At 39.6% G+C, this 20187-nt stretch overlaps 1 protein-coding gene across 2 annotated transcripts in view; it reads right to left on the bottom strand.

Annotated features, from left to right (window-relative positions):
• Positions 1-1075: 1075 nt before the first annotated feature.
• Positions 1076-20187, bottom strand: part of LOC126263125 (neuferricin) — a 54019-nt gene continuing 34907 nt past the window's right edge. For both annotated transcript variants that reach the window (XM_049960143.1, XM_049960141.1), the window contains 3 exons: positions 12749-12889; positions 12482-12668; positions 1076-1437 (listed from right to left, as the gene is read on the bottom strand). In XM_049960143.1, the coding sequence (XP_049816100.1) occupies positions 1260-1437; positions 12482-12668; positions 12749-12889 (506 nt within the window). In that variant the 3' untranslated portion in view covers positions 1076-1259. The remainder of the gene's footprint in view (positions 1438-12481; positions 12669-12748; positions 12890-20187) is intronic.

The following is a 20187-nucleotide window of genomic DNA, read 5'->3' as shown; positions in this document are numbered from 1 at the left end:
ATAGAGGGAGATCAAGAGATGAATACAGTAAGCAGATTCAGGAGGATGTAGGCTGCAGTAGTTACTTGGAGATGAAGAAGCTTGCACAGAATAGAGTAGCATGGAGAGCTGCATCAAACCAGTCTCTGGACTGAGGACAACAACGACCATTGCTCCTCATTTGCAAATCAGTTAAATTAAAAACATGGCAAGACTGGTTAAAATTAACACACACACACACACACACACACACACACACACACACCAGTAAAAAAATTTAAAACTTGTCTTTTCTTCCAACTCCAACCTTCAAACTGCAAGATGCATCTGTTGAGCTGAAATGGAAATAAAGAGTGCTGTGCTGGCCTTCCTACTGTGGAAATTTTACTATGATGGCAATGACAAAGTGAAAAGCATTCACAGTATTTCATAATGATATATGATTATATTGACATAGTTGTCTTAAAAAGTTGATTCTCCAAGTAGTTTTGTATATCTTTTCTATTAAAAGACAGAGTATTTTACAATACTACTAATGTAGAAAATCCTATTGCACAGCCACTCAAACAGTGAGTAGTCAAAGAGCTTGCTGGTTTCTAGTAACCAGACCATGTCATTGATGACTATTTTCTTAAAGGTTATTTCTGAGGCCACTCGTTAAGGAAAATTTATGTCACAACAGGGGCTTGTCTGGTACTTCTGTTTTTGGTTTACAAACCAAAATCATTTCTCTCCACAAGTTGGGAAATCATCCTGCCTGTCTTTGAGTCATAAAAAAATTCTAGGAGGGTTTCCTTTGACTTGGTTTGGAAGTTTCATAATGTATTGTACTAAATTCAGTAAAGACGATGTGTAGTAACACAAGCCTCAGGCTGTACCTGCAGAGCTCATACATTAGTATAATGACCTGCAGCTTTAAAATGGAGAGCCAACTGTTCACATAGCAAATAGATCTTAAGACAATTAATTTTGAACTGATGCTAAGAAAATAATTTAATTTAAAATGTAAAAGTAATTAATTTTCTTATTGTTGTTCCCAAAGATAATACACCAATTTTGAACACTTTCACCACCATACTTGGAAAATAAATAGCTCTTCATGGGCAAAAACAATCAATAGCTGCATTGTACCAGGACCCAGCTTTCCAAGTCCACTGACAGGCATAGTTGTAAATATCACAATAAAATATTTGGACACTGAACTCCGTAAGAAAGTCCATCTAAAGGGTTAGTTTATACAAAAACATGTTTGGAATGTTATTCATCACAAGTAACATACATCAACTCTTTATATGACAACTAGTAGCATGTGGATCACAATCCTCATATTCTCGAATATTGCCTAACATTGGCAATGTTTCTGCCTCCTGCATATTTATGCAAGCACATCTGTAAGCCGAGGATCCAGGTTCATAAAACTGTCTTGGTGAACCAACCCAGTCCCTTTCAATGCCACCACTGGAACAAAAAGAGCAATATCGTAACATTTTACAAATTGTCCTAGAACAAACTGGATGTTTACAAATGTGGTGAAACTAGAAGATCCATAAAATAACCCTTAACTTTTCCAGTATTTGGAATCAAAGGCTTGGTGCTCTGTAGGAAATGTGAGTAAAGATGGAGAAGGCAGAACATCAGAAGCATTAAAGAAACATACATGATGCCATGAACAGATTCCAGCTAAAGTGTATCACTTAATCTGTGGTCAGTTCAGTCATTCCTTTTACCACACTCCTCCAAAATAAAACAGGGTGACAGATCAAAAGAAAAGATACACAGAAACGACAAACTTTGAGTCCCACGGGAACATGTGAAATTTATTGCTTTCGATTAAACCACACAAAGTCTGCTCATTCATTACACAGCACTTCACTTGGTTTCCTCCAGAATGTAGTGTCATTGTTGGGTTTGGAAATTTCCAAATTTGCCATTCTGTGCAGATATTATTATGGAAAACAGTCTCCAGATATTCTAGTTGGTTGGTGAGACACACTGTCATAAATGATGTGACTCCTGTTGAACTGTTCCGAGCACTCGCTTCCTCTGTGCCAGACAGTATATGTCGCCATGCAAATAAAAGTTGGTGAACCTTTTACCAGTTCACACTGTACCCAGCATTTCATCGGCTAACCTTTTAACTAGACTATGAAGAAAGCAGAGGCCTCGAGCCATGTGACCATATAAGAAACATGTCAACAATGTAACAGGTGAAAGTGTCAGTTTCTCAGTCTGTTTCCAGGGATGCTTCTCTGATGTGTTTCATACACATATTGGTCTCAACCGGCAGGGTGAACTGCTCATGGACACTTCATCAGTCAGTTCATAGTACATCTTGTCAAAAAGAAAATATGAAGAACTTCTAAGCAATGACAATCGAGGTTTCCTGTAGGGGTGCTCTGGCATAAAGAAAAATTAAGCTTAAACTGACAAAGATCTTTCTGGGGTACTGCATAAATTTCATGGAATTATGAAAATGACTTTCACATTTCCCAGGCATTTAAGGTAATTACCTAATTGATATTCAGCCTTTATGCTCATAAATATGAACATAATTTTTTAGTTCAATAGACTTCTCTCACACATTAATATTTTTGAGTGGTTCTGTGGAGCTACTATTGCTATCATCGAGTACAACTGCGCTTCACAGTTGCCAAGGGCACAATAGACGACTATTTTAAACTGGTCAGAAACATATTGCACCATCCTCGTGTTTTGCATAATCTATGTTCTTTCCACTGACAACATATTTCTCAACACACTTTTTGACCACATGAAACTGCTACATACAACTAACTGTGTAATGGAGGTCAGAGTAACCTGCATTCTCAGTGCAGTTCAGTAGAGGTCTGAGTTGATATACACCACAGTAACACCATTAAAACGTTCAGTTATCTATCGGGAGACACAAAGCATGGAACATCTGCCTAATATTGATAGCCTGCAGTCAACATCAGCTTATGACCACTATCTATAATTTGTGTCTCTTGGGTACACCGAGAAGTGCTCAATAGAAATGTCCATTGACTTTTGGAGATAGCTGGGTGGGCTGTGTCAACCCAACAGCACGAAACTGTCTTCCCATGATCAATTTGGCCTCTGGGCATTCATTACAAACAACAGTACTAACACCCCAGAACAACTGTGCATGAATAAAATGGAATGGAATCTGCATCAACGGCACTGAGTTCTCTTGACTAAATAGATGCTTGATGATTGTTGTAGAAAAGTGTGGCAGCAGCTAGATACCAATACACATCTCAGACATATACTCCTACAGGTTCATCTTGAGGGCAATTTCAGGGCTGCGCAGTATTGAGACATGATCCTACAATCTACTGTTCAGTCCTACAGTACAGGGTTCATCCATCAAGACAATTATGCAGATGCACACTTCGTGAAACTTGTTGACACCTTCCTCCAGCAGGCAGGACTCAGCCAAATGGCATGTTTTAAGTGTCTGTTCGCATGACTCAGACTATTCGTCCACGAGACTCAGAGGGCCATAGACACGGGTTCCCAGGTAGATGCTGTGTTTCTTGACTTCCACAAGGTGTTTGATACAGTTCCCCACAGCCGTTTAATGAACAAAGTAAGAGCATATGGACTATCAGACCAATTGTGTGATTGGATTGAAGAGCTCCTAGATAACAGAATGCAGAGAAGTCTTCCGAAGTAAGAGTGATTTCAGGTGTGCCGTAGGGGAGTGTTGTAGGACCATTGCTATTCACAATATACATAAATGACCTCGTGGATAACATCGGAAGTTCACTGAGGCTTTTTGCGGATGATGCTGTAGTATATCGAGAGGTTGTAACGATGGAAAATTGTATTGAAATGCAGGACGATCTGCAACGAATTGGCACGTGGTGCAGGGAATGGCAATTGAATCTCAATGTAGACAAGTATAATGTGCTGCAAAAACATAGAAAGAAAGATCCTTTATCATTTTGCTACAATAGAGCAGGTCAGCAACTGGAAGCAGTTAATTCCATAAATTATCTGAGAGTAGGCATTAGGAGTGATTTAAAATGGAATGACCACATAAAATTAATCATCGGTAAAGCAGATGTCAGACTGAGATTCATTGGAAGAATCCTACAGAAATGCAATCTGAAAACAAAGCAAGTCGGTTACAGTACACTTGTTCGCCCACTGCTTGAGTACTGCTCGCCAGTGTGGGATCCGTACCAGATAGTGTTGATAGAAGAGATAGAGAAGATCCAACGGAGAGCAGCGTGCTTCTTTACAGGATCATTTAGTAACCGCAAAAGCATTATGGAGATGATAGATAAACTCCAGTGGAAGACTCTGCAAGAGAGACACTCAGTAGCTCTGTACGGGCTTTTGTTGAAGTTTCGAGAACATATCTTCACTGAGGAATCAAGCAGTATATAGCTCCCTCCTATGTATATCTCGTGAAGAGACCATGAGGATAAAATCAGAGAGATTAGAGCCCACACAGAAGCATATCAACAATCTTTCTTTCCACGAACAATACGAGACTGGAATAGAAGGAAGGACCGATAGAGGTACTCAAGGTACCCTCCGCCACACACCGTCAGGTGGCTTGCGGAGCATGGATGTTGATGTTGATGTAGATGTAGAAGTGTGCTTAAGAACTGTAGTGTGTCATCACAAGAAGCTTCTTCACTGACCTTTGGGACAGGCTTGAGCAGCTATGTCTTGACTACCTACCACCCAGAAGACAGCATATCTTGGAGGACCTTAGCATGTTACAATACATAGGATGGACCAACATGGTACTGAATGTTAATCAACAGCATATTTTAATTTCACTCATTTGTACTTTTCAACTGACTACATTTATTTTGGTTAGCGTTTTATTTTTATTTTCCATTAAAGTCTTTTGTTTACAAGGCTTGTTATTTCATTCAATGCACTCCTTGAATCTACATCCACTCACATATCAGATAAAAAGGTAGTGTAATAATTTGTCAAGCAGTTTCTATGGTGGACAGAGTTCCAATCAGTGTAAGTTTACTGAGAGTTCACAGGGGTGAGTCTCTGATGTAGGCCTGTTGCTCGGAGGAATTGTTTGGTTGTGGTGATAGATAATGTGAATCCTTATAATTACATAACATTCTGCCACAAGTGGTAATAAATGTGTATTGTGAAGAAAATAGGATGTAGCAGAATAGCCTTGTCAAACTATGATTTGACCTGGGCAAAATTGCTTTACAAACAACTGAAGTGGTATTCAATTTGACAATTATTACTTTTTAACACATTCAGAATCAGACAAAATTGGTCCATGAGAAATTCCTAAAAATCTAATTCAAAACGGCAGCCTTTTTTCAAAATAATTTTGTTAGTATAAAATTAAATGTTTTAATGTGTTATTTTAATGGCTGTAATATTTGAGTAACATTTTCTCGTTTCAGGTAAAGTTTACTAAATATGGCTGCTGCTTGACAGGTTGGTGAATGAGCACAAAGTGGTGGGGGATCACCACATAACAAATGGTGACAGCTAAAATGACAGTGCCCAATATGCAGCCTAGCTAAAATGATCTCCTCATGATGAGAGGACCGAGATGAGGTCGGCCAGGCAACTGGGAGAAGTTTAATTCCCTGGAGCTTGTTCCCATGAAGGGATAACCAGTTGTGATGCCAAAATGACACCACCTGCTGACAGGCGGCATCACAGAGGTCATCAGAAGGAATAGAAGTATTTGTGGGCTGAGATAGGAGGACTGCAGCCTTGGCAGCAGTGTCAGCGGCCTCGTTTCCTGTCAGACCGATGTGACCAAGAATCAACATAAACATCACAGTGGCTCCATCAACAGTGAGCAAGTGGAAACTTTCTTGGACCCACTGCTTAAGGGATGGACTGTGTTCATCACACAGAAGCTCTGAAGGGCAGTGAGAGAATCGAAGCAGATGACACAACTGAAATGCTTGTGTCAGTGGATGTACTGTGCGGCCTGATACAGGATGAAGAGCTCTGCTGTAGATACTGAGCAGTGTTCCGGAAGCCAATACCAAAAATGGTCCATCAGTGTACACAAAGGTACTATCGCTAAGTTCTGTGCAAAGGTCAAGAAACTTAGAGTAATTTCCTTATGAAGTGACTGAAGTCAAAGGTAAACAAGGGCTGCCGCATGAAACCAAGGTGGAGATGGGTTCACACTCATCAGGAAAGAAGCTGGTAATCTGAAGTTAAGCTGCCAGAGCAATAGCAAAGGTGACTCCCAATGGGTAACAGAGAAAAGGGACATACCCCATACTGGCGGTCAAAGGAGTCATTGAAGAAGGGGGCATAGGATGGGTGGCCAGGCATGGCAGCCAAACATCACCAGGGGTAGTTCAGCAGCTTCTGCATACAGACACTTAACCAAGCTAGTGTAATAGGCACCACTGGCCAACAGTTTCCATGATGGTGGATAATAATTTAGATGGCGTAAGATCAACGGACATGCAGACGCATAAACAAAACACCCACATTCTAGTTTCAAATGGACAAGGGATTGGTACAAATGTAGGAGGGTGCTCCGATTTGTTCCCTAGCAAGTACTGCTGAGGACGCACAAGATGATGAGGAACCGGGTACAGTGGGCTGCCAGGTGAAAGACCAAGGTATATTTCCTATCAAGCATGAGCCCCAAGAATTTTGTAGTTTCAGTTAGCAGATGAGCAACACGCCCAAGATGTAAAGATGGTATAAGAAAGCCACTGTGCCGCCAGATACTCATTCAAATGGTTTTGTCAGTAGAAAAGCAAAAATCATTGTCAATGCACCACAAGTAAAGACGATCAAGACACTGCTGAAGATGCCGCTCAAGGAGACAAGTCCATGGGCAACTGCAATAGATTGCAAAATCATCAACGAAAAGGGAGCCAGAGATGCCCAGTGGATGATAGGCTATAATACGGTTGTTGGCAATAGATGCTCAGGACGGAGCCTGCACGCACTCCGTTTTCCTGGATGAAGGTGTCCCATGAGGCCAAACCCAAATGTACCTTGAAAACTCTGTCTTCTAAAAATTCCCAAAGGAAATGGGGCAGGTGGCCTCAGAAACCCTACGTGTAGAAAGTACGGAGGATACCAGTCGTCCAGCATGTATAGTAGGCTTTCTCCAAATAAAAAACATAGCTACAGTCAGGGATTTCCACAGAAAACCATTCATGACATGGGTTGACAAAGTGACGAGATGGTCAGCTGCAGAATGGCATGCTTGAAATCCACACTATGCAGAGGTTGATAAATTTTGAGACTCCAGCCACTGCACCAGCCAGGCATGAATCATATGTTCCATCATTTTTGCAAACAAAGCTGGGAGAGAAATGGGGCAATAGTTAGACGGAAGATGTTTATCCTTACCAGGCTTAGGTATGGGTACAACAGTTGCTTCATGCCAGCATCTGGGATATGTGCCATCTGCCCAGATACGATTGTACGTATGAAGGAGAAAGAGCTTGCCCACAAGAGAAAGGTGCTGCAACATCTGAATGTGAACATTGTCCGACCCTGAGGCAGAAGATTAGGATTAAGTGAGAGCACAATCTAGCTCCCACATAGTAAAGGCAGCAGCGTAATTTCCAATTCTGAAAGGAGCCTCCTCCACTCATTTCTGATGGAGGAAGGCAGGGTGATAGTGAATGGAGCTCAAAATCTCTGCAAAGTAGCAGCCAAAATTGTTGTATATAGCAAAGGGGTCCACAATGACACCATCTGCTACAGTCAGGCCAAAAACTAGGTAATGGACTTGGTCCCAGAGAGCTGTCAGGGGTTGGCCCACATGATGGAAGAGGGTGTGGAACTCTTAAAAGAACTAGTAAATAAAATCCAGCTAGCATTCTTGCTATACTGAATAATGTGACAACATTGCGCACACAACTGTTTATAATGAATGCAGTTTGCCATCGTAGGAAGGTCGAAGCGGAACAGAAAGAAATGTCAAAGCAGTCACAAGGATTCAATTATGTTTCCTGGAGGCAGAAAACAAGTGAACACTGCAATTCCAAGAGCAGCTGCAATTCATCCTTGTTGGATCTAATGCCGTGAAATTCCACTGGAGGAGTCATAAGATGGAAATGGAACTAGGGAAAAAAATGAAGGGTTGTCAACTCAGCAGCTGCCAAGTGCCAGCCATTGAAGACACACTGCTACAGGGCGCAGAGGCTGGAGATTCGTGCTCCATGATATCTACGGAGACTTCAGCATTCTCACTGGGTTGGTGTGTGGATTCCAGGCCAAAAAACAATTGGCGGTGCGCACTGGTGAAATGGAGGTTGGCCAGGTGAGTGTATCACACGGCAAGACCACTGAAGAAAAGACCATTTGCCTTTGTTTGATTTCTTGGAACCTTTGCAGTTGGCAGATAAAGACTCAGATGTATGTTGGCTGGAGTATTCCTTACGTGTTTTCTGGCCTCCCGGTTGTGTAGCAGGTGATTTTGCTGTCAGAGGCGAAAATATGGGGGCTTGTTGCACATCTGGAGCAGAAGGAGATGGCAATGCTACTGTGACAATGGGCAATTTTACAACTGTGGTGCTGAATTTGAGGTAGCAAGTCTGCATGGACATGTCCTTTGTGGAGCGAGGTTAGCAAGAATTGTGCTGTAAGTGCCAGTTGATAAAACACAGGGCTTCCAATTAGCCAATAACCTGCGAGACACATGGTAAGGCACTTTTTCCTTCACCCAGATCTCCTGGATGGTCCATTCATCAAGATACAAGGGGCATTCTCAAAATGAGGTTGCATGGTTGTCATTGCAACTGATACAGTGGGGATAAAGAGACAGACAATCGCCCCATGAGCAACCCTACTGCATTTGGCTGTGTTTTGACAGGACATTGGAGTGTGTTTGTAATGTCGACACTGGCAGCAGCACATCGAGTTTGGAATGTATGGTCAGACCGTGATGACTTCATAGCCTGCTTTGATCTTTGATGGAAACACTATTCTATCAAATGTGATAAAAAGACTGCATTTAGGTACTAAAGATGCATCAATCTTGTTCATGACCCAATGGACTGCAGTAACACTTTGATCAGAGAGGTAAGTTTAAATTTCTCCCTCAGTCAGACCATCAAGCAGCCTAGTGTACATAACACCACACGAAAAATTCAGTGTTCAATGGGCCTTGACATGAACAGGATAGCCATGGAGAAACGAAGCTGCAAGCAATTGTTGTGCTTGAGAATCACAATCAGTCTCCAAAAGCAAAGTGCCATAGCATAAACGAGAGCACGATTTCACTGGGTCACAAACTGAATTGACGCCTCTCTGAACAACAAACAGATTAACCATAGCAAAGGACTGATCTTCTTCAGTGCATGATACAACGAGGAACCAAGGTGCAGCAGCTGGGTAAGTCTTGGAATCTTTATCCTCATTCCATTTATGTTTAATAGGCGTAAATTTAGATGGTGATTGGCTCATTGTGAGAAAATCCCCTGTGATTGCCAGCGTCTCTGTTGGCGTGTTCCTTCCAACTCCCGCCCCCACCCCCACCCAGAGGGGGCTCACCTGTCACCTGCCTTAGGTGATAGTTCACTCCTCAGGTCACACCTCTTGAACTCCTGACAGAGAGACCAATTGGCAATTTGGGAAGGTAACAGCTCAAGCCATCACCCCTCCCTGGACCTGGCCTGTATCAGGGGTACATGCAGAACCTACCTCTCAACCCCGGGCTGGGAATTACGTGTTACCCAGTAACCAGTTACGCACCAGATGCATTGGGCAGCCTTCAGGGTGCACAGGGAGGAAGAAAAAACAAAGAGGAACCTCAAATGCTGAAGCGGAGAAAGGTTAGGGGATGGAGAACCAAGAAAAAAAGAAAGAAGAAACAGCAGAGGGATGTTATGATGTCAGGCTACTGGGCTACTGTCAGGGTACTGAAAATTCAGAACATATTCCTGAAAATATCCCAGACATGTTCCCCAAGGGAGGAGAAAAAGAAAAGCAGAAGGATAGACATGCAACATGGAAGGAAAATGATGCTGCAAAGGCTGGAGCTCGGTGGTAGCCAAGCACGAACTCACCAAATAGTGGTGAGCCCCCTAGGGGTTTTTTCTAGGTACTTTTTGATGAAGATAATGACTCACAATAGTGGGGACAACGTTACATGTAAAGGATTTTGTGAGATTATTAACAATTTTTAACCTGCATGGCACATTAAATACCTAAAAAATAATGTAATAATTTGCATAAAAAATTACGAAGAAGTTGACTTTGATACATGATTCACATATTTAACCAAATATATAACGCACAATAATGCAAAACTATGTCCTCATGGATTAGTACTTTCTTCAACCAGCCCCTTAAATTGTTCTCAGTCGATCCACAGTTGATATTGGTTATGAATGTTAAGTTCAATCCGGTAATCCTGTTAACGTCCAAGGGGAAATTGATGTCACTTTGGATCTAAAGTTCCTTTCTTCTCTACAGATGTTTGTTAGCTATGGTTTATGTTATTAATAATGCAGTCATGTTTCTTCTGTACATGTATCAACTGTAGTTTTGATTCATATAAAACTGTATTGTAATGGTGAGTCAAGTCACACATTTTGGATGCACAATAACATCTACTTTAAAGTAATAATGAGTTTTATAGTGCCACATGTTTACGCCATAATGATAATATTTAAAGAGGCAAATAACTGTTTCATACTACAATTATATGGGAGATCACATCTGATAAAAGCAGTCACTTCAGCCACTTCGTGACTGGAAATGTTTACTTTGTAATGCACCACAAGGTGACAGCCAGATTGGCCTCTCGTGTTGAGTAAGATGTTAAACACTGACAAGATACTATGTACCCACAAGGTATGTAAAAAACTTACCTGTCACCGCAATTACTCTAAGCATTGTTATTTTATAAATGTTTGTTCAATTCATTCTAATCCAAGTTCTTTGTCTCACAGATCTGATGATGCTGTTACAGAGAAACATATTGTATAGAACTATAATAAAAAGTTGCAACTAACAGAAGAGTATTTATTTATTTGATGATATCTTAGTAAGTTCAGAAGGAATCAGAAATTATTTTCTTTTATAAAGAGTAACTTCAGTTTTTTAAAAAAGCATAGATTAAGTTCCTATAGTGAAACAAGAGACTGGATATGAAGGAGTTCTGATACTGTCACACAAAAATTAATGAACACTTACTGTAGGAGTAAAATAAAATACTCTTTGTGGTGAAGTGCTATGGGAGAATGGTTAGAAGTTACAATTTTGATGCTATGAAACAGACAAATGATACTAAAGGAATATTCTTCTTAAGATAATGGTACAGTATAATGTTCAGGTACTACTGTGGTAGATGATTACCTACAATGCAGCTAATTAATTATGATCACCATTATTTCTCCAATCAGTAATAAGTTCCAAAATAATTAAAATCTGTGGTTGGCATAACTTATTCATTTACAGAGAACAGCACTTTTGCAGATTAATCTCGCTAATTATTTAAAAGTACATATTTAGAAAATGATTTGACTGTTTATAAATAGTATGCCTAATAAATTGATGCCAAGTCCAGAGGGAGGTGATTATATTTCTAATGTTCATACATGAATACTGCGATTTTTCTTATGTTTCATATTTCCCAGAAAACAGTCTAATGCTCAAGCTCTAGTGAAGGAATCCACCAGAAGAATAAATGCATTACAAACAAAAACTGTGAAAAATTAACACACATGTTCCCAACCATACTCTTGTCTAGTAATCGACTTGGAATCAATGAGTAAACTTGCTGTGTAGAAAACAGGATTACTGATTTGGTAGCAAATTAGTTTTTAACAACGTGCCCCCTTTTACCATCAGTAGAAATTCTTTCAAAACTCAATTATTTATTTCTACTGGTCCTCTTTCTTGCATTTTTAAATGGCTTTTCCCAACTATTGTCCCGTTTCCTCTATCTCATTTGAATTTTCATTCTACTTGTCTTTTCTCTTCCTCTTTAATCTTCATCTGTTACTTCTATCATTTCTGAAATGATAGCTCACATGAAGCTTACCAATGTACAATCTCTGATCTCCAACACTACCTGGTACCTTATCCTTCACCTTTGTCCAACTCTACCTGGCACCTTCTCCTAAATCTTTGTTTCCCCCTTGCCTCTACAACAGATGGATACCTCTCAACCTGGAGTCCATATGACCTCGCCACCAACACCACCACACTCCTTTCCAACCTACCTCAATTAATCCCGTGTTCCTTCCTAAAGGAAAAACATCTAAGAAGTTAAGTGCTGGCCATGCATTAAAATTTTAAGTTTTTCTGAATGGAATTTTCTGTTTGAAACATTAACCACGTTTCTGGATTGTCTTCTTTTTGTTCTTGTGTTTCCCATGATCTACTGACTAGATATAATTAAAAATATATTTTTTTCTTTAGAGAAGGTTGCCGCAAGTTGATTTTTTTTGTCATTATTTCAAGAAATGAAATATACTCTAGTTCAAATCACTGGAGAACATTATGGGTGAATAAAATGTGTGAATCAGTAATCACCTATGTGCTCACAACTAACCTTCTTGTTGAGCACCAAACTCTACTTCCTGTATCATGACTCCATTCAACATTGCATGGAGGAAACATAAGCTTCAGTTTATTTGTATCAGCTTCTCTAGCTTTTGCTTGTTTGATCTTTTTCTGCACTTCACGTAAGTATGGTGTAGCTTTACCATCAGCATCATAATACCGCCCAAGGAGTTTACCTAAAAAAAAAAAGTGTTTAACAACACTAACTCCATGCAACACTGCTTATAAATTATAAACATACTTATTCCTATCGCACCTTTGTACTTGTATTGTGTTTGATAAAATTTTGCCCAGTCTGATAAGCTTTTTAATTCTTCTGGTGACAAATCCAGTACTTCATCAATCAAACCACTTTCAGTGAACTCTCCAGTGACAAAGGCTCTAGATGCATCTCGTCCTGAAAGTAATTCAGAATTAAAATTTCATTGAACATTTGTGACACTGAAGTCATGTGACATTCACTCATTCGTTCATCACATTTTACTGGCCTAGAGATCATTCTTATCACAGTGTTATTATTATTATTATTCTTTACTTTCTCAGACGTTAAGTCTGGTTAAAAACGAAAAGTGACGCGGACCTTGATCAGGCGTCACTTCCTTTTAACTGTATGGTATGTGTTATATTGCATTTAGGAACTTTCGGGTAATTGAACATGTATCAATAATTACTGATTTCTGTAGTTGTATATATACGTTTGGATGTAGCTCTATTGCATTGATGTACTGGTGGATATTGTGTGGTATGACTCCTGTAGTTGATAGTATAATTGGTATGATGTCAACTTTATCCTGATGCCACATGTCTTTGACTTCCTCAGCCAGTTAGATGTATTTTTCAATTTTTTCTCCTGTTTTCTTTTGTATATTTGTTGTATTGGGTATGGATATTTCGATTAGTTGTGTTAATTTCTTCTTTTTATTGGTGAGTATGATGTCAGGTTTGTTACGTGGCGTTGTTTTATCTGTTATAATGGTTCTGTTCCAGTATAACTTGTATTCATCATTCTCCAGTACATTTTGTGGTGCATACTTGTATGTAGGAACTTGTTGTTTTAAAAGTTTATGTTGTAAGGCAAGCTGTTGATGTATTATTTTTGCGACATTGTCATGTCTTATGGGGTATTCTGTATTTGCTAGTATTGTACATCCGCTTGTGATGTGATCTACTGTTTCTATTTGTTGTTTACAAAGTCTGCATTTATCTGTTGTGGTATTGGGATCTTTAATAATATGCTTGCTGTAATACCTGGTGTTTATTGTTTGATCCTGTATTGCAATCATGAATCCTTCTGTCTCACTGTATATATTGCCTTTTCTTAGCCATGTGTTGGATGCGTCTTGATCGATGTGTGGCTGTGTTAGATGATACGGGTGCTTGCCATGAAGTGTTTTCTTTTTCCAATTTACTTTCTTCGTATCTGTTGATGTTATGTGGTCTAACGGGTTGTAGAGGTGGTTATGAAATTGTAGTGGTTTAGCCGATGTATTTATATGAGTGATTGCTTTGTGTATTTTGCTAGTTTCTGCTCGTTCTATAAAGAATTTTCTTAAATTGTCTACCTGTCCATAATGTAGGTTTTTTATATCGATAAATCCCCTTCCTCCTTCCTTTCTGCTTAATGTGAATCTTTCTGTTGCTGAATGTATGTGATGTATTCTATATTTATGGCATTGTGATCGTGTAAGTGTATTTAGTGCTTCTAGGTCTGTGTTACTCCATTTCACTACTCCAAATGAGTAGGTCAATATTGGTATGGCATAAGTATTTATAGCTTTGGTCTTGTTTCTTGCTGTCAATTCTGTTTTCAGTATTTTTGTTAGTCTTTGTCTATATTTTTCTTTTAGTTCTTCTTTAATATTTGTATTATCTATTCCTATTTTTTGTCTGTATCCTAGATATTTATAGGCATCCGTTTTTTCCATCGCTTCTATGCAGTCGCTGTGGTTATCCAATATGTAATCTTCTTGTTTAGTGTGTTTTCCCTTGACTAGGCTTTTTTTCTTACATTTGTCTGTTCCAAACGCCATACTTATATCATTGCTGAATACTTCTGTTATCTTTAGTAATTGGTTGAGTTGTTGATTTGTTGCTGCCAGTAGTTTTAGATCATCCATGTATAGCAAATGTGTGATTTTGTGTGGGTATGTTCCAGTAATATTGTCTCCATAATTTGTATTATTTAGCATGTTGGATAGTGGGTTCAGAGCAAGGCAGAACCAGAAAGGACTTAATGAGTCTCCTTGGTATATTCCACGCTTAATCTGTATTGGCTGTGATGTGATATTATCTGAATTTGTTTGGATATTAAGTGTGGTTTTCCAGTTTTTCATTACTATGTTTAGGAACTGTATCAATTTAGGATCTACTTTGTATATTTCCAATATTTGTAGTAACCATGAGTGGGGTACACTATCAAAAGCTTTTTGGTAATCAATGTATGCGTAGTGTAGAGACCTTTGTTTAGTTTTAGCTTGATATGTCACCTCTGCATCTATTATCAGTTGCTCTTTACATCCTCGCGCTCCTTTGCAGCAGCCTTTTTGTTCTTCATTTATAATTTTGTTCTGTGTTGTATGTGTCATTAATTTCTGTGTAACGACTGAAGTTAATATTTTGTAGATTGTTGGTAGGCATGTTATGGGGCGATATTTAGCTGGGTTTGCTGTGTCTGCTTGATCTTTAGGTTTCAGATAAGTTATTCCATGTGTAAGTGTATCAGGGAATATGTATGGGTCTGCAATGTAACTGTTAAATAATTTAGTTAGATGTGAATGTGTTGAGGTGAACTTCTTTAGCCAGAAATTTGCTATTTTATCATTTCCAGGGGCTTTCCAATTGTGCGTAGAATTAATTGCTCGGGTGACTTCATGTTGCAAAATTATCACTTCAGGCATTTGTGGTATCATCTTGTATGTATCTGTTTCTGCTTGTATCCACCGTGCATGCCTGTTATGTTGTACCGGGTTTGACCATATGCTGCTCCAGAAGTGTTCCATGTCTCTTATGTTTGGTGGATTGTCTATTTTTATGTGTGTGTTATCTATTGTTTGGTAAAATTTCTTTTGGTTTGTGTTGAATGTTTGGTTTTGTTTCCTTCTATTTTCACTTTTTTTGTATCTTCTAAGTCGTTTCGCCAAAGCTTGTAATTTTTGCTTCTTTTCCTCTAATTGCTCTATTGCTTCTTGTTGTGAGATTTTACCTAACCTTTTTCGTTTTTTGTCTGATATTTCATTTCTTATAAATTGTGTTAACTGTCCGATGTCTTTTCTCAGTTTTTCTATTCTGATCTGTAGCCTGTGTTGCCATGCTGGTTTTGTGGGTTTCTTCTGTGTGTTGGTTGGTTCTGATATCTGCCTAGTGTGTATATTTAGTGTAGTGAGTGCTCCTACATAAACCAGTAGTTGTAACTCTTCCATAGTTGTGTATTCATTTATTTTGTTGTGTATGATTGTGTTGATAGTTTTTATTGTTGTTTCGACTTGTGGGCTATTTGGTGGTCTATGCAAGAATGGTCTAATGTCTGTATTTGTGTCTTTGTATTCTATATATGTCAACTGAAATTTTTCTTCTATATCTAACATGTGTGTCACTTCGTGTTCTATTTGTGCTTGTGCTGGTGGCTGTCTTAAAATTTCATTTTCCTCTGATTATTTAATTGATGCGTGTTGTTCTTTGTTTGTTTGCTCTGGGATGTTTGAGTCCATTACTGTATTTTCTTCTTCTTCTAATTGCACATTATTTTGTTCCAGTATTTGTTGTACTTGTTGTTTGATGTTTTCTAATTCTGACTGGGGTATCCTGTTATTTTTTATTATTACACGAATCTGATCAGCTAGACGTTGTTCTGTTAAAAATTTTAATTCTGGGTATCTGGTAATAAATGTTGTGTATACTTGTGATCTGTATCCAGTTGTGTTGGTTCCAAGGTTTGTTGCTTGGTAATAACAGAACATGAGGTGTCGATTAACTTCATCTGACCATCTCATCCTCTGTCTTTGTTTTCCTTCTAGGGTGGTTGCAGGAAGCATATCCTGCAAAACACCTCTATTTGGATTTAAATCATTTTCCAGTTGGCTAGCAGTGTCATTACCATTGTGGGCGGGCATAGGGTTCAAGCGCCGTCCCTGACCATGACGGCGCTTGTCCGAGGCTTCTTTAGTTCTGTCCTGAACCAAGTAATCACACTAAAAGGGGGGTTAGCCCTATTAGTGGTTTGTTCTTTTCGTCGCCTTTTACGACTGGCAGAACATACCGGAGGCCTATTCTTTTCCCGGGCCTCCACGGGGTTTTTTTATTATTATTATTATTATTATTATTATCATCATATAACTACATTTTTATTTATAAAGAATAACAATTATCTATGTGCTGTAAGAATAATGTCTGCTTCTGTAGCCGAAGGTCAGTATATCTGATTCACATGTGGAATACCCAGTTTTATTTCCTTGTACTACCAAGGATTCATCCTTGGTGGAAGGAATGGGATGGCCATTTTAATCATCTCCATCCTTTTATCAAATGTATCAGTACCACCAATCTCTTTGTGGAACACCAGATTATGATAACATTGCAACCCTTCCACTGCAACAAACACTGCTGCCAGGATTATGATGGTGGACCAAAACAGTGCAGCTGCCCATCACCACCCCTTTGCCAAATTCTTCTGCAACTGAAAGCACCTCCACCACAATGCGGCAGCTGTCATCTTTGCCATCACAGGTGACATCAAGGATGCCATTGTGTAGTATTGCATCAATGGCCAGTAACACAGTTCCAGTACTAGCAGCAGCCATTGCCACACCACCCATCTTAGGACCAGTGCAGCAGGGCACTTTTACTACCACTACAGTCGCAGCAAAAAAGTGCACTCTATGTCAAAATGCTGCTGGTCTATTAACAACAGTGCAGAATCTCTCAGTGTTGCCCAGGTTAGGTAGTGGGCACTGTATTGTTCACGGAATCTCAGAGCCCAGACACGATTTCACATGAGAGAGACCTTCACCAGTATACTCAGGAGGCAAATACACTTTTCTATTACGATTTCAGCTGCCCCTATCTCCAGCAATGTCATCTAACATCATATGCAGTGGTGTATCCTGACAGTACCAACCAACACCAATGATGCATGCTGGGGGTGTAGCTACCACAAAGCAACTATAGAGGAGAGGGATCAATTCAGAAAATCAAAATTGCACATCAAAAGAGAAATCTCTTCGGTTTAATTGTGCAGTCTTGTCACTGGTAGTGCCAGTACCAGCTGTGGTGGGGAGTATGGATTTCTTATAGTCAACAAACTTTGTTAGTTAGCTATTTCACTTGTGTCTCAATAGTATTAACATCTACTTGGACTATCCGGTGTGTGACTCACTTCGACTTGCCTCTGTTATGGATTCTCTTTTTATGAGTTATCCATTTCTGCTAGTGATGGGCTTGTGTGCTAGTCTCAACTTGTATTTTGTGATTTGCTTGTTGCAGCCTCCTGTTATGTTGGGTCTGTGCCTGATTGTCTCTGTTTAGTTTGTAGTTAATTATTTCTTCATATAGCCTACCATAAAAGCTAGCCTACCATACAAGCTAGAAAAGCCTAACTCCTTGAAGACACATCAATAAAATGGTTGTGCGAACACTAAATATTATTCAAATTTTTGTATGATTAATATTTAATTTTTAAGAGTTGCCCAAAATTTATGCTGTAAAACATGAAAGAAAGGTAACATAAAAAATATGTTAAGATATTTTTTGCCTGTTTTTAAAAATAGCAACTGTACAGAGAATAGAAGTCGCTGAACTTAATATATGTGAGAAGATAGACTATATTTCAAACTCTTCAGATTTTATGAGTGGTTCCCAATCACTCCACTTACTACATTTATCAATGTTTTCATTTTCCTTGTACAGAACTGGATATTCTGCATTTATTTTTTAATTTATCATTTTTCCTAAAATTAAGAAAGAGTCCTTTTGCAATAAACAATGATGTATTGCAAACCATCACCAATAATATCCTTATGATGCTGTTGTTCTAACATTTATGTTACCTATGAAGAGTAACTCTGACCTATGTTAAGCAGATGAATGTCACAGTTTTGTATGAAGAGGTTTCAGAGGTGTATTATGCTACACTGTTCATTTTCATTAGTTGTTAATCAGGGTCAAGCAGTGCTTTAACAATGGGGTATACGTAAGTTTTTTAAATGCAAAGATTGTGTGAGGTGAAAAGTGCACTACTGGAATCAGATTAAAGCAACCAAATAATGTTTCAACATTTTTCTGCCAGAAACTTAAAAAATTTACACTGAAATCTTCAGAAGCTATTTCTTCTTGTCTGGCAGGTACACACCACTCAATAATGAATCACAATTTCTCATAAATAGCTGGAAATTTCTCAGACAATGGAAAATCCAGGATGGAATGTAACAATATTATGAGAAGGGAAGTTGCTACTCACCATATAGTGGAGATGCTGAGTCGCAGACAGGCACAACAAAAGGACACTCACAATTGAAGCTTTCATCCATTAAGGCCTTCGGCAACAACACACACACACACACACACACACACACACACGAATGCAGTCTTGAAACTACACTGCGAGCAGCAGCACCAGTGCATGCAGGGAGTGGGGACTTGGGGGGGTGGGAGAGGTGAGGGGGGAGGGGGGGAGAAGTAGCGAAAAAGGAGAGAAACAAAAAGACTGTGTGTAGTGGTGGAATGACAACTGTGTACTGCTGGAATGGGAACAGGGAAGGGGGTGGATGGGTGAAAACAGTGACTAACGAAGGTTGAAGCCAGGAGGGTTACAGGAATGTAGGATGTACTGCAGGGAAAGTTCCCATCTGCAATTCAGAAGAGATGGTGTAATCAATGAATCTGACCCAGTGCTGTTTTCCTTTGATACTGTTTTCTTTTGCATCACTATTCAGATTCACTGATAACATCTTTGCTATCTGGATCAAAGGTAAGGATACCCTATCCACATTCCTCCAGAACCTCAACAACTTCTCCCCCATTTGCTCCACCTGGTCCTACTCAACCCAACAAGCCACCTTCCTAGATGCTGACCTCCACCTCAAAGATGGCAACATCAGTACCTCCATCCATATCCAACCGACTAACCACCAGCAATACCTCCACTTCGACAGCTGCCACCCATTCCATACCACGAAGTTCCTTCTGTACAGCCTAGCCACTGTGATTGTTGCATCTACAGTCATGAGCAGTTCCTCTCAAAATATACCGAGGGTCTCACTGAGGCCTTCACTGAATGTAATAATCCTCCCAACCTTGTAGAAAAACAAATCTCCCGTGCCTTAACTTTCCAGTCTCCCACCGCCTCCCAAAGTCCCAACGTCCAGCCACAGAGGAACATTCCCTCATAACTCAGTACCACCTAGGACTGGACGAATTGAATTACATTCTCCGCCTGGGTTCCGATTACCTCTCGTCGTGCTCTGAATTGAGAAATGTCCTGCCCACTATCCTTCCCACCCCTCCACCCACAGTGGTATTCCACTGTCCACCGAATCTACACAATATACTCGTCCATCCTTACACAACCCCTGCTCCCAATCCCTTATCTCATGGTTCATACCCCTGTAATAACCTAGAAGCAAGACCTGTCCCATACATCCTCCCATCACCACCTACTCCAGTCCGTCACTAACATCACCTATTCCACCACAGGTGGTGCTA

Source organism: Schistocerca nitens, chromosome 6 (genome assembly GCF_023898315.1).
Source record: "Schistocerca nitens isolate TAMUIC-IGC-003100 chromosome 6, iqSchNite1.1, whole genome shotgun sequence".
Lineage (NCBI taxonomy): Eukaryota > Metazoa > Arthropoda > Insecta > Orthoptera > Acrididae > Schistocerca > Schistocerca nitens.
Note: the sequence above shows the minus strand (reverse complement) of the source record. Positions and strands in the feature narration are given on the sequence as shown.